General features: G+C 35.8%; 1 protein-coding gene across 1 annotated transcript in view; it reads left to right on the top strand.

Annotated features, from left to right (window-relative positions):
* AP3B1 (adaptor related protein complex 3 subunit beta 1) overlaps window positions 1–13433 on the top strand; it is a 239500-nt gene that overhangs the window by 101427 nt on the left and 124640 nt on the right. The window contains exons 11-14 of the mRNA XM_049766041.1: window positions 16–87; window positions 1971–2033; window positions 5638–5770; window positions 12207–12316. Coding sequence (XP_049621998.1) covers window positions 16–87; window positions 1971–2033; window positions 5638–5770; window positions 12207–12316 — 378 coding nt within the window. The remainder of the gene's footprint in view (window positions 1–15; window positions 88–1970; window positions 2034–5637; window positions 5771–12206; window positions 12317–13433) is intronic.

Below are 13433 nucleotides of genomic sequence, written 5' to 3'. Positions count from 1 at the left end.
ACTTTTGTAATCTAGGGTATGTTTGAACCATATCTGAAGAGTTTCTATGTTAGGTCAACTGATCCAACTATGATCAAAACCCTGAAGGTATGTCACACATGTTTTTGTTTTTTTAGTTATTCTAATACAGGTTTGCTTTGAAGCTATTGCTACAGCTTTTAGTATCTGAAAAATAATGTTGCGCAGTTAGAAAACAAAAAGTAAATATATGTAATTATTTACTTTAATCTATATTACTATATACCAGCTTACTTGTCTTGTCTACTTGCTGATAAATCAAGGTGAAAACATACTATCTACATCTGTGATAACACAGTTTTTTTTGTTTTTGAGTCACACCCAGCACCGCTCAAGGGTTACTCCTGGCTCTATGCTCAGAAATTGGCCCTGGCAGGCTCAGGGGACCAAATGGGATGCTGGATGCGAACCACCGTCCTTCTGCATGAAAGGCAAATGCCTTACCTCCATGCTATCTCTCCGGCCCCATAATAGCACAGTTTTATGAAGGAGACAGACAGGACCAACTTAATGCTATATTTTAAGTATACAGATTTGAATTGATTTTTGTGGAAGAAAATTAGAACTTACTCTTTAAATTTATCACATTTAAATAAGAATTGTGGACAAGATGCTTAAATGAATTTGGAAAGTATAACATTTTAGTAAAATCTTTTGGTAGGTAATTTTAATGAAGTTTATTGGTAGATAGATAGATTAAAGATGATAAGGTTAAGAAAATTTGTTGTTGGGGCTGGAGAAATAGCTCAGAGGTAGGGTATATGCCTTGCATGCGGCCCACCTGGACAGACCTGGGTTTGATTCCTGGAATCCCACATGGTCCCTCGAGCCTGCCAGTAGCTATTTCTAAGCACAGAGCCAGGAGTAACCCCTGAATACTGCTGGATGTGGCCCAAAAACCTAAATAAATGTATTTTTAAAAAAAGAAAAAAATAGTAGTCTTTGTTTATTCTAACCCCAAAGAATTATTGTTAATAATTGTTAAATAATTGTCACTAAGGGTAACTATGATATAGTTGGAGATGTCAAGATAATAACCCCTGAGCACTGCCGGGTGTGACCCAAAAACCACAAAAAAAAAAATTATATACATAATTAAAAAATAATTAAATAAAATTGTAAGCTCAAAAAATAAGTGGAATGGAATAGTAAGTCTAGGGAAAGATCATTTTACATGTGAAAATGTATATAAATTGATAAATACAGAAAACATTATAAATAACAAGGTAAATATTAAAACAATAGGTTATTTATATAGAAACCAAGTGTAGGGGCCAAAGAGATAGTTCAGCAGGTAGAACATTTGCCTTGCATACAACTGACCTGGGTTTGATCCCCAGAGTTGCTTATTCTTCCATACTTTTCCAGGAGTGATCCTGGAGCATAGATCTAGGAGTAATCCCTGAGTACTACTGATGTGACCCAATACCCTACACCACCACAAAAAGAAAAGAAAAACACAAAAAACAAAACTGAATTTAATCATAAGAAAACCTGACACTTTTAACCAGTCGTATGAACATTGAGTGAAAAGAAAAATAATCAGGCTTAAGCACCAAACCCAAAGTCAGCAACACCAGAATTGATACCCAATCTACAACAAGCTACACACAAAGGAGACCTCTAACACCAGCAGGACAAAGGGGGAGGTATGGGATGCATACTGGGCACATGGGGGTAGGGAGGACTACACTGGTGGTGGGAATGGCACTAATTCATTGTCACTATGTACCTTAAATATTACTGTGTAAGACTTGTAATTCACTTTGATCACATAAAAATTAATAAAAACAAAGAAAACCTGACATTTCTAAATTGAAACAATTGCCTTTATATTAAATTCCAGTTCTCTATTGAACATATCATTTTATTTGTACTCTAAAATATTAATAATGGCTTAGGGCACAGAGTAAATAGTGCAATAATCCTGTTTTTTTGTTTTCTTACCAAAGCTTGAAATTTTGACAAACTTGGCAAATGAAGCCAACATATCAACTCTTCTTCGAGAATTTCAGGTTTGTATATAGTGACATTATAGTTTCTATAACTTGCTCAATTTGAAGTTAAAAATACCTCTTTTTTTTCTATTTAGAATAGACTTTTATATAAGCAACGTAGTATATGGCACAAGACTGAGAAGGAAGGGATGTATACAGTTCCAGAATAAACATGAATTATAAATTTAAAATCAAGGGGGAAATGGAGTAGTGGTCTCTTTGAGTGTTTTTCTTTCTTTTTCTTTTTTAAATTTAATTTATTTAAAGAAAATGCATTACATAGTTGACATAACTGATAATAATACATTTTTAGAAAGACCAAAAGCAACATTTTTTTGAGTGTTTTTCATAGAATTTGAAATAAGTTTGGTTTGAAACTGTTTAAAACTAATATTGTTATGGATTATATCTTGGTGGTCTCAGCTGTAGTGATCCTTTCTCTATGCATGGAAATAACTGTTTTCTTCCCTGTTTTTTCTGTTTTCCCTCTTTTTGTCATAGACTACCTAAGGTTGATCTTATGTTTTATTTGTTGTTATTTTCATCTTGTTTCATTTTAAATCATATGTGCTAATGGGTGAGATGTAGTCCAACTTCATGCCCCCTGACAATGCTGTTCAAAATGATGCCATGGATATAATGCCTTCTTCAGTAATGTGGTCAGTTCTTAAGACTGGGTGATAAAATTAATATCAAGCCTTGTAGAGAGTTTAATATTATTCAAGTTTAAAGAAAACATTGAGTTTAAAGAAAATCTGCAGTTTTCTTTTTAAAAAGAATTTTTGAAAATTACTGTCACATGCTCACTAGAGTTTCGTTACCTTCCAACATTTTTTTTTTTTTTTTTTAGTTTTTGGGTCATACCCGGCAGCGCTCAGGGGCCACTCCTGACAGGCTCGGGGGACCATATGGGATGCTGGGATTCGAACCACTGTCCTTCTGCATGCAAGGCAAACACACTACCTCCATGCTATCTCTCTGGCCCCACCTTCCAACTTTATGGCTTTAATTATTTTTTTGTCGCCGTAGTACTCTATAACATGTATTAAATTTCTTTTTAGATGTTTAGACATTATTTCTGTTTATATATATATGTTCTTATCCTCATAGTAGTAGAGTATTATATAGCATGCCCATGATTTATAATTTCATAGCTAAAATATTATATTTCCATATTCTATTTTTCCAGAAAAATTGCCCGTAAAGTTAAGGTAGCTTAAATATCACACAGCTAACGTATCAGAATATACAGATTCTCAAGATCCTATCCTTAATCTGTCAGTGGTCCTCAAACTATGGCCCACGGGCCACATATTGTATTTGTATCTGTTTTGTTTCTTCATTGCAAAATAAGATATATGCAGTTTGCATAAGAATTCATTCATAAGTTTTGCTTTTACTATAGTCAGACCCTCCAATGGTCTGAGGGACAGTGAACTGGCCCCCTGTTTAAAAAGTTTGAGGACCCCTGCTAGTAGCTTGTATTAACACTGTGAATTTCATTTTTTTTAGTGAGCTGGACATTTTATTTATTATCAAGGTGATTAGTCAGACATCTTATTATCTATCTGTTTTTGTACATGTCTATACTTTGTTTTTATACTTAAGAGTTATAGTCATGGTTGTCTATGCTTTACCTTTAAAAACAACTTTCTGAGTAAAAATAATTCTTCTGAAAATCTCTTGTGTATGAAATGAGATCAACTGGCAATATGTTTTTCTTTCATTTTATTTCTTATAGGAGTCATCCCATTGTTGCTTGGAGCCAGAGGCCATTCCCAGCCAATTATTGGCTCAGCAATACAGACCCCATGCTATAGTGCTAGCACTCGCATAGGGCTGTTCATTTGGGATTGAGGTCCGAGCTTCACGCATGTGCTCTGTCCCTTTGAGCTATATTCCTGACACCTTAACACAGTTTGAAAGACAGTTGCTTCTTTTTTACATAGCTCTACTCCAAGGGGAGCTTAATTTACTTAGTAATCAAAATTTTATATATTCTTGGTAATATTTTTCTAAATATTTTATTATTTTATTAATTTAAAGATCATCTATATACCTATACACACAAATATTTTCGGCATGTTGAATAACTAGTGTCAATTTCACAGTATGTACTTTTTGAAGTTGGAAATTTAAAAAAATTCCAGTTTTTATTGGACATTTTAAATTCTATTTATGTATAATATGTAAATATGAGCATGCATTTTAGAAAGCTATTTTTGATATGTTGTATTTTGGAGATATATGAAATTTTGTGGAAGTTTTTTATCTTTCTGTTAAATTAGTGAGAATTTTTCTGTGTTTTGCTTTGGGGCCATTAGGGCCACACTGCAGTGATTTGGCATTACTCCTGACTTAGCACTCAGGGATCACTCCTGGTGGTGCTCAGGCAACCATATGTAGTGCCACGGATTAAACTTGGGCTAGCTGCTTGCAAGTCAAGTGCCTTATTTGCTCCTACTCCTTGTTTTTAAGTTTTAATAACTATAGAACTTAGAGTATATATATATATTGGTTTTTGGGTCACACCCAGCAGCGCTCAGGAGTTTCTCCTGGCTCTAGGCTCAGAAATCACCCCTGGCAGGCATAGGGGACCATATGGCTCTGGGATTCGATCCACCGTCCTTCTGCATGAAAGGCAAATGCTTTACCTCCATGCTATTTCTCCAGCCCCTAGAGTATATTTTAATTTATTTATTTTGTATTTTTTGGGCCATACACAGCAGTGCTTAGAGATTACTCCTGGCTCTGCACCCAGGAACACTCCTGGCAGGCTTGGGAGACAATATGGGATGCCGGGATTAAACCTGGGTTGGCCGCATGCAAGGCAAACGCCCTACTTGTTGTGCTATCGTTCTGGCCCATATTTTTAGTCTTTTTTTAATAAATAGAATGTGGTCTTTGATTTTGTTGTCAGCTGTTTATGAAATTAATTGCAGGACTGTGTTGTTCTGTAGCTGTACAAACATTCAGGTACCATTTGAAAGTAAAATGTTTGTCAGTAGTGTATATTGATCCCTTTCTTCCTCTTTTTCTAGCTATTAGATTTAGTGTCTTAGAAAAAAGGAACCTTTCCCTCCATAGGTTTACTAATGCTACTGGTTAAATGAATGGAAACTTCCAGAGAGTGTCATCATCTCTTTTAACCTTCTTCTACTCACACTAATTGCTATCTTTGGGTAGCTGCTTTCTACTCTGTGTTTTTATGTCACAAACCATTGTGGCCATAGATGGATGAGCCTGGCTTGAAATGTCTCTTCTGTCAGTACATTCTTGAAGTTAATAAACAAAATAGTCAAATTGAGAAATAATTAAACAAACCTCTTAGCTGGATCTCTTTTTTGCCTATAAGTAAGGTTCTGTGTTACAATGATAGTGAGTGAGAGAAATAGAATTCCTGTCTCCAGTACAGGCAAGGGGTAGGAGAAGAGGGAAATGGGTGGTGGGAATGTTGCACTGGTGAAGGGAGGTGTTTTTTTTTATAACTAAAACCCAACCACAAATAATGATGGTGCTTAAATAAAGATATTTTAAAAAATTGTGTTCTAGAATTTAAGGTAAGGATATTTTGTTCACTTCATGATACCAATTTGTAAATTTATTGAAATAATATTTTTAGACCTACGTAAGGAGTCAAGATAAACTCTTTGCAGCAGCCACTATTCAAACAATTGGCCGATGTGCTACCAACATCTCTGAAGTCGCGGACACATGCCTCAATGGCCTTGTGTGTCTGCTGTCCAACAGGGATGGTAAGTTGATAGTTTCATTCTTATTTCTAAGTACCTTTTCATTTGCCTTCTCTTGGTATAAAATTGTAACTTTTTTAAGGAGACATTTTAGTTTTTCTTGTATTATTAGTAACATGGTATGACCAGTACCATATTTTTTTCACTGTGTATACATCACTACTAAGATGATTGTCTCACCCAATTTTTTTTAAATATCCTGAGCACAACTTTAAAAGAAGCTTGACATAAATGGTTGTACCTACTCTTGAAAAAAATTTTATATCTGACAATTATGTGATGAAATACAGTAGTATTTTTTTCTTTGAAGTAATCTTCTCCTCTTATTTTAGTTCATTAACTTTCAAATATTTTTGTCTCCTCTAAGTTGAACTAAGAAAGTGAAATTATATTTTAGTTTATTGCATTTTAATCACCTTTATTACCATTTCCAGAAAGGTCCTATTTTTCTGATTTGTAATGGCATATAAATCATGTATAATATTAGTTCACCTGCAGAGGGTGCTAAAAGCAGGCAAATAACTAACATGGAGCAATGGCTAGATCAGATAAATATATTAAATATGTAGCTTCAATTTTTTCAGAAATTCACCTAATAATGTTCATATTCAAGATTAACTATTTTAGTCATTAGTTTGAGTAGAATTAAGCTAAACAACTCTTACACTTTTTTGTAAAGCTAGCTAGGTGATATCCAGTAAAATATGTGATCTTGATTGTGTGCTGTTCTTTAGTGAAATCTCAGTTATTTCTGAGGTTTATCTTTAGAGTAAATTAAAAAAGGACAAAAGAGTCTTTTTTAACCTTTAAAGAACTTTTATTATAATTGTTACTTAATTAAATGTTTAGTTTTCTTTATAAAATATTCAGTTATTTATGTGATTTTAATATAGGTAAATATATCTAGGCATAGACTTGTGTGACAGAAAAATACCTTACTATGTTAGCCCTCTTAGCCCTAATAATCGCGTATAAATATCACTTAGAAAACTAACATTGTTTTATGTTCATTTGATGAAAAAATTAAATCTGTCATCAAATAATTATGAATTTTAATGTGAATGTAAGATTTTAGACTTGAACCTATGGACTGAAAATATTCTGATGAATAAACATTTTTCATAGTCATTATTAGAACTAGAAGTAATTAACAATAAAAATGATTGAAATTGAAATTTTTAAACATCTGACTAGAAAGTAGATTGGATTCTAAATGTCATCTACTTTCAAACAATAACCCTTTTAAATGTTCATGTCATGTTTTAAAATGAGACTTTCATAAACATATTTTGACTTTCCTGTATCTTAATAATAACATTGTAGTTGACCTAATAAAACACAGTTCTTGAGAGGTTGGGGAGATGCTCCAAAGGCTGGAGCAAATGCCTTATTTGCAGAAGCCCCAAATTCAATTCCATGCATTATGTGGTCTCCAAAGCACTGCCAGAAACGACCCTCCAGCAGTGCCAGATGTGTCCCCAAAATGAAGCAAAGCACATTCCTTGGGAAAAGTATGTCTAAAGCATTAAACTTTATGAACTAAGGTTTAGCAAGTTTATTTTTTTTTAGGTTTAGTTTCACATAATAAAAGCACCAATTTTATTTAAGTAGCTGATTAATTTTTGCAAATACTAAATATATTTTAGGTTTCTCAATTTTATTTTTGATTGCTTTTCTTGTGAAATTTCTAGCTGTGGGCTTTAGAGCAATTATTTCCACATAAGCTTTTAAGCACTAATTTAATTTCTAAAAAATATTTTTTATTGACTTTGAACTAAAAGATGAATATTCTATCCTTGTAACATTGTTAAGGTAAGAATAGATTGTTTCATAATTAGATAACAGCAGACTAATATAATCTATTATCAGTCTTAAAAGGTAGGAGGATTTATTCATTTAAGATCTGATAAAATCTGATAATTCAATGTTTAAGCTTTTGTTTTTGGTAAATTAAAAATTCTTGTAATCATCGATCCTTTTCCAATAGTTTGAATATTAAGAACCTTAAAAGCATAGGTTCTGACTGTATAATCATTTACCTAGAATATCTGACGTTTAAGCTTTATCATATGAGCTTATGCTTTTGTATTTTGGAATTTTGACCCAGTAAGAGTTATTAGAACAAAATCAGAAAATAACCAGTAACACCAAAGAATTGTGATTTTAAAGAAAAAATAGTCCCGGAGCTGGGGATATATGGTTCAAGTAAATATCTTTCAGGTCTGAAGATCCAGGTTCTATCTTGACAATATATTCCCCCATCACTGGTTGTAGCCCCCACAGCATTGAAAAAAAAAAAACAGGCTTAAGGGCCAGAAAGATACTAGTGGGCAGAGCAGTTGCCTTGCACATGGCCAACTGGGTTTGATCATCAGCACCCTATATGGCCCCTTTGAGCGTCTCTAGCAGTGATTCTTGAGTGCAGTGCTAGGTGTAACCCCATAGAATCTCTGGGTGATACTCAACTCCCCCACCACCAAATATTTAAAATGACAAATCTTAGGGCTGGTGAGATAGTTTGAGGATTAGGGGCATGTATCTTGCATGCAAAGGCATCTAAATTCCATCTCTGATAACTTGTAGTCCTCTGTGCACTACCATGTGCAGCTCTGGGCATCCTGAGTACTCCCATCCCAAGTACCACTTAGCACAAGCAGCATTATGGTGTCAGACCTTAATATTCAACCAAAGGCTCAGATATTGCCTCAAGTGTGTTTAATATTGCCCCTAAAAATGCCCAGTTCTGGCCACAGGAAAACCCCCCCCCTTTTTTTTTTTAATTTTTTGATTTAGATGTGCTTTTAGGAATAAAGACTATTCTCAATTTCTTTAAACTCCAAAATGGGTGGGGCTCTGGTTAAGATGTGAGATAAAATTTATAAATTACTTTAACTCAGTACTTGTTTTAAAAATTAACAAAATAGGGCCCGGAGAGATAGCACAGCGGTGTTTGCCTTGCAAGCAGCCGATCCAGGACCAAAGGTGGTTGGTTCGAATCCCGGTGTCCCATATGGTCCCCCGTGCCTGCCAGGAGCTATTTCTGAGCAGACAGCCAGGAGTAACCCCTGAGCACCGCCGGGTGTGACCCCCCCCAAAAAAAAATAACAAAATAATGACAGATCATAAAACCAAAAATCTTTTGAGGTTCTAAAGATTTGTGTGATTCTGTTAAGAATGCCTCATATTGGGCCCGGAGAAATAGCACAGCAGCGTTTGCCTTGCAAGCAGCCCATCCAGGACCAAAGGTGGTTTTCGAATCCTGGTGTCCCATATATGGTTCTCCCCCACCCCTACCCCCGTGCCTGCCAGGAGCTATTTCTGAGCAGACAGCCAGGAGTAACGCCTGAGCACCGCCGCGTGTGGCCCAAAAACCAAAAACCAAAAAAAAAAAAAAAAAAAAAAAAAAAGAATGCCTCATATTTATTCTTTTTTGGAGTGGAGTTTTGGGTTTTGAGTCCATACCTAGTGCTGTTTGGGGGCTTCTCCTGTTTACTGGGGTAGAAACAGAGCTGGCCATATATAGAACAAGCTCCTCTAATTCTTATTACATTTTTCTTGTCCCCGAGTATATCCTGAAAAATGTTTCAATATGCCACTAAACGAAACAAACAGAAAAATCAGGCCGCAGAGTTTTCAAATCTCTATCTTGGGGGCTCCCAAACAGTACTCAGGAGATCTGGGGGCCACTTCTGGCAAAACCTAGCTAACCGTGTTGGTGGTTCAGTGCTAGGGTCCGAGGATGGGGTGTTGTTTGGTTCACGTAGTGGGGGAGATTAACTGACGGCACCAGGGAATTGCCAGAAAAGTTGCCTATGATAAGGGACCAATCATTGCAAGGCTGCTCGGACCGCCTCTCAAACTCAGCCAATCCAGGCAGGCTTTTTATGCATGCAAATTAGACAATGTTCTGGACTGGAATCTACACTGTCAAAAGCCTGCTCAGATGACAGTATAACCTTTGAACCTTTGCTTGTTGTGATTGGCTCACTGTGGTACATACAGTTGCAGCACAGGAACGTTCTGTCTGATACAGCGAATATAGGCCTAAACCTATGTTTTAACTGCAAAATTAGGGGGTTGGCGTATACTGTAGATTCAATCCATTTTCTCTTGGATATGTAGGCTTTTTGTTTATTTTAATGTTGCTGATCTCTTTTCTTATCATGGACAGGAACTTACTAGAAGCTTACTCTGAAACAGTCTAGCATCATTATCTAAGATTAATTTGACAGATTTCTTGATAATCTTTTTATAGAAATCTTTTCCATTTGTTTGGAATAATTTAATTCTTGCAGATAGTTTTCTTTAGCAGCATTTGCTTGTCTGAATAACCGTAACTATCTACTGTGAATAGATTGGGAGATTTTCTTTTTGTTTTGTTGAGAGTTTTGTAATTAGGTAAGCATTTTTTGAGGACTTGGATCAGTGAGGTATTTAGTAAATGCTGGGTAGATGAGTTATATATTTATTTAACCTATAACAGGCTCCTGTCTACTGAGTCTATTTTCTAATGGAGGGAGACAGTCATATAAAACAAGTATTATAGTTCTCTCATATATTGATCTCTTACTCTGTTGCCAGCTCTCTGCTTACATGCAGAATCATACTATGCATTTTAATATTATCTTGAACAAAATTTCCTATTTCAGGCTCTTTATAAAATGAATATAATAGTCAACTGTACTAATTTTAAGAACATAAAACTCATGTTAACTTCTGATTCCAGAACTGTAATGATAAATTTGTTCTTGTTTTAAATCACTAGGTTTTTAATAATCTGTAACAAGTACAATAGAAAAACTAATACACAGCATCGAAGAATAAATAATGCTGGATAATATATATTGTTGTAACCAGTCCTATCCCTGAATCTGAATCATTTAAATCACACATTTCCTGCTTACTTAGGTTCATTTTGCAATAATATTTTATAAAAATATAAATGTTTAGCTTATAGAATCTTAAATCACACTTATTTTGCTTTGTATAATGCTTAGTTGCATAACCACTGTTTTTCTAACTAGAGTGTACATTTGATGAGATCAGGGCCTCAGGGTCTCATTCCTATTTATCTTTGTTTTTCTTATAGTTCCTAGAGGTGGTCTTTATAAAAATAATAGCTTATTGTAGTAGTATTAATTTCTAGACATAGTCAAATAATTCAAGCACATTTCTTTATCTTTGAAATGATGGTAATGAGGCACCTGCCATATATAATTATGAAATTAAAAACTATTTTATTAAAGCATCAGATAAATATTAATTTATCAATCCATCACAAAAGGAATGATAAATATAATTTACAGTATATATAATTAAAGTTAGATTGAAATAAATTATGCTATATGAGAGGACTCAGAGGAATAGTACAGGAGGTAAGGTGCTTGTATTGCAGGCTGCCAATCTAGGTTTGATCCTCAGCACAACATGTAGTTTACCAAGCCCTCCTAAGAGTGGGCCCTGGGGGCCCGATCAATAGCATGGAGGTAAGGCATTTGATTTGCATGCAGAATGACAGTGGTTCGAATCCCGGCATCCCATATGGTCCCCTGACCATGCCAGGAGCGATTTCTGAGCGTAGAGCCAGGAGTAACCCCTGAGCGCTGCTGGGTGTGACCCCCCCCAAAAAAAAAAAAACCAAAAACCAAACCAAAACAAAAAAGAGTAGGCCCTGGGCACAGAACAAGGAGTAAGCCCTGAGCACCAATATATGTGGCTTCAAACCAGAAAACAAAACAAAACAAAGAACAGTATTTGAGAATGCTCATTACAAGCCAGAAATACTTGTATGTTGTCAAAGCATCTAACCTTACTTTGCTTTTCTGACTTTAAAAAGCAGAGATTAGACAAAGCTTTCATAAGCTAGGAGTCTGTGACAGAGGGTTAGAAATTAAAGTGTATACCTCTGCTTAAGTTCACCCAGATGTTTATTTGGTGGGACCACCCTAGGAGCACTTGGGGGAGTGCCCAGGGTCCAGTCCTGATTGTGCTTATTGGCTAGTAGGGCTATACCTGTCATGCTAAGGCACCATGAGTTATAAGGGATTGAACTCAGGCATTTGTGCATACAGGACACATATTTTACCATTTTTCTTACACAGCACTCTGAAATTTAAATGTGTACTTATTGCCTATTTATTTAAGATATGTAGAACTGTTAGAATTAAAAAGAATGGGGGCTGGAGAGATGGCATGGAGGCAAGACATTTGCCTTGCATGCAGAAGGATGGTGGTTCGAATCCCGGCATCCCATATGGTCCCCTGAGTCTGCTGGGGGCAATTTCTGAGCATAGAGCCAGGAGTAGCCCCTGAGTGCTGCTCGGTGTGACCCAAAAAACAAAACGAAACAAAACAAAAAAAAAGAATGAATTTATATTTTATCAGGAACATTGTACTTGAATTTAATAACAATTTAATATGAATAATTACTCTTTTTCAGAAATAGTTGTTGCAGAAAGTGTGGTTGTTATTAAGAAATTACTGCAAATGCAGCCTGCGCAGCATGGTGAAATTATTAAACACATGGCTAAACTCTTGGACAGTATCACTGTGAGTATTAATAAGAAAATTCAGCTTCAGTGGAATTTTGTATAAATTGTAGGTTGTGTGTGTATGTGGGGTGGGGTTTGAGCTGCACCCATAGTGCTCAGGGTTATTCCTGGCTCTGCTCTTAGAAATCACTCCTGCTAGACTCCGGAACTATATGGAATGTGGGTTATTGAACCCAGGTGAGCCACATGTAAGACAAATGCCCTACCTGGTTTGCTCTGGCCCCTATCAATTATAATTTTATTTTAATAAATGGACCCTAAAGTTTGTTGATGAAGAGTTCTCATCTATGTGGATGCAAATTCTGGTTCTCATATTCTACACTATATAGATGTAGAAAGCAAATCTACTTATGAAAAAGGGGAGTGGAGAATGAACCTTGAAGTGTTGTGCTAGAAGAGAAGAGAATGGTCACTAGCTGTGTGCCTGTGTATCTGTGTATGTATGTCTGTTTTAACATAAAATATACTTGAGAATGGGGCCAGAGCTGTGGCATGGAGCGGTAAGATGTCTGACTTGCCTAGGAGGGACCACGGTTCTATCCACCGGTGTCCCATATGGTTCCCCAAGTCAGGATCTACTTCTGAGCATATAACCAGGAATAACCCCTGAGCATCACTGGGTGCGGCCAGAAACAAAACAAACAAACGAAGTTTGTTGCCAAGAGCAACTCCTGTAGGATGTGTGAGAAGTAATTTTAGTGTAGTTCCAAATTTAAAAAAAAAATAGAAAGTTTTTAGTCTAACAGCAATGAAAACAGTATGATAACTATAATACCACATCCCTTTGTATTTAGATGTCTTAACTTCCTCAGTTTTAAGTAAACTTACTATAAATATGGCAATTCTTTTTTTCTTGGTTTTTGGGCCACACCCGGCGGTGCTCAGCGTTTACTCCTGGCTGTTTGCTCAGAAATAGCTCCTGGCAGGCATGGGGGACCATATGGGACACCGGGATTCGAACCAACCACCTTTGGTCCTGGATCGGCTGCTTGCAAGGCAAACGCCACTATGCTATCTCTCCGGGCCCATAAATATGGCAATTCTTCTATTAGGAAATTTACACAAATATTTAGAGACATAATAGCATTTTTACAAATTTTATTCAGAAAACTCAA

This window comes from Suncus etruscus, chromosome 2 (genome assembly GCF_024139225.1).
Source record: "Suncus etruscus isolate mSunEtr1 chromosome 2, mSunEtr1.pri.cur, whole genome shotgun sequence".
Lineage (NCBI taxonomy): Eukaryota > Metazoa > Chordata > Mammalia > Eulipotyphla > Soricidae > Suncus > Suncus etruscus.
This window is presented reverse-complemented; position numbering and strand designations above follow the sequence as displayed.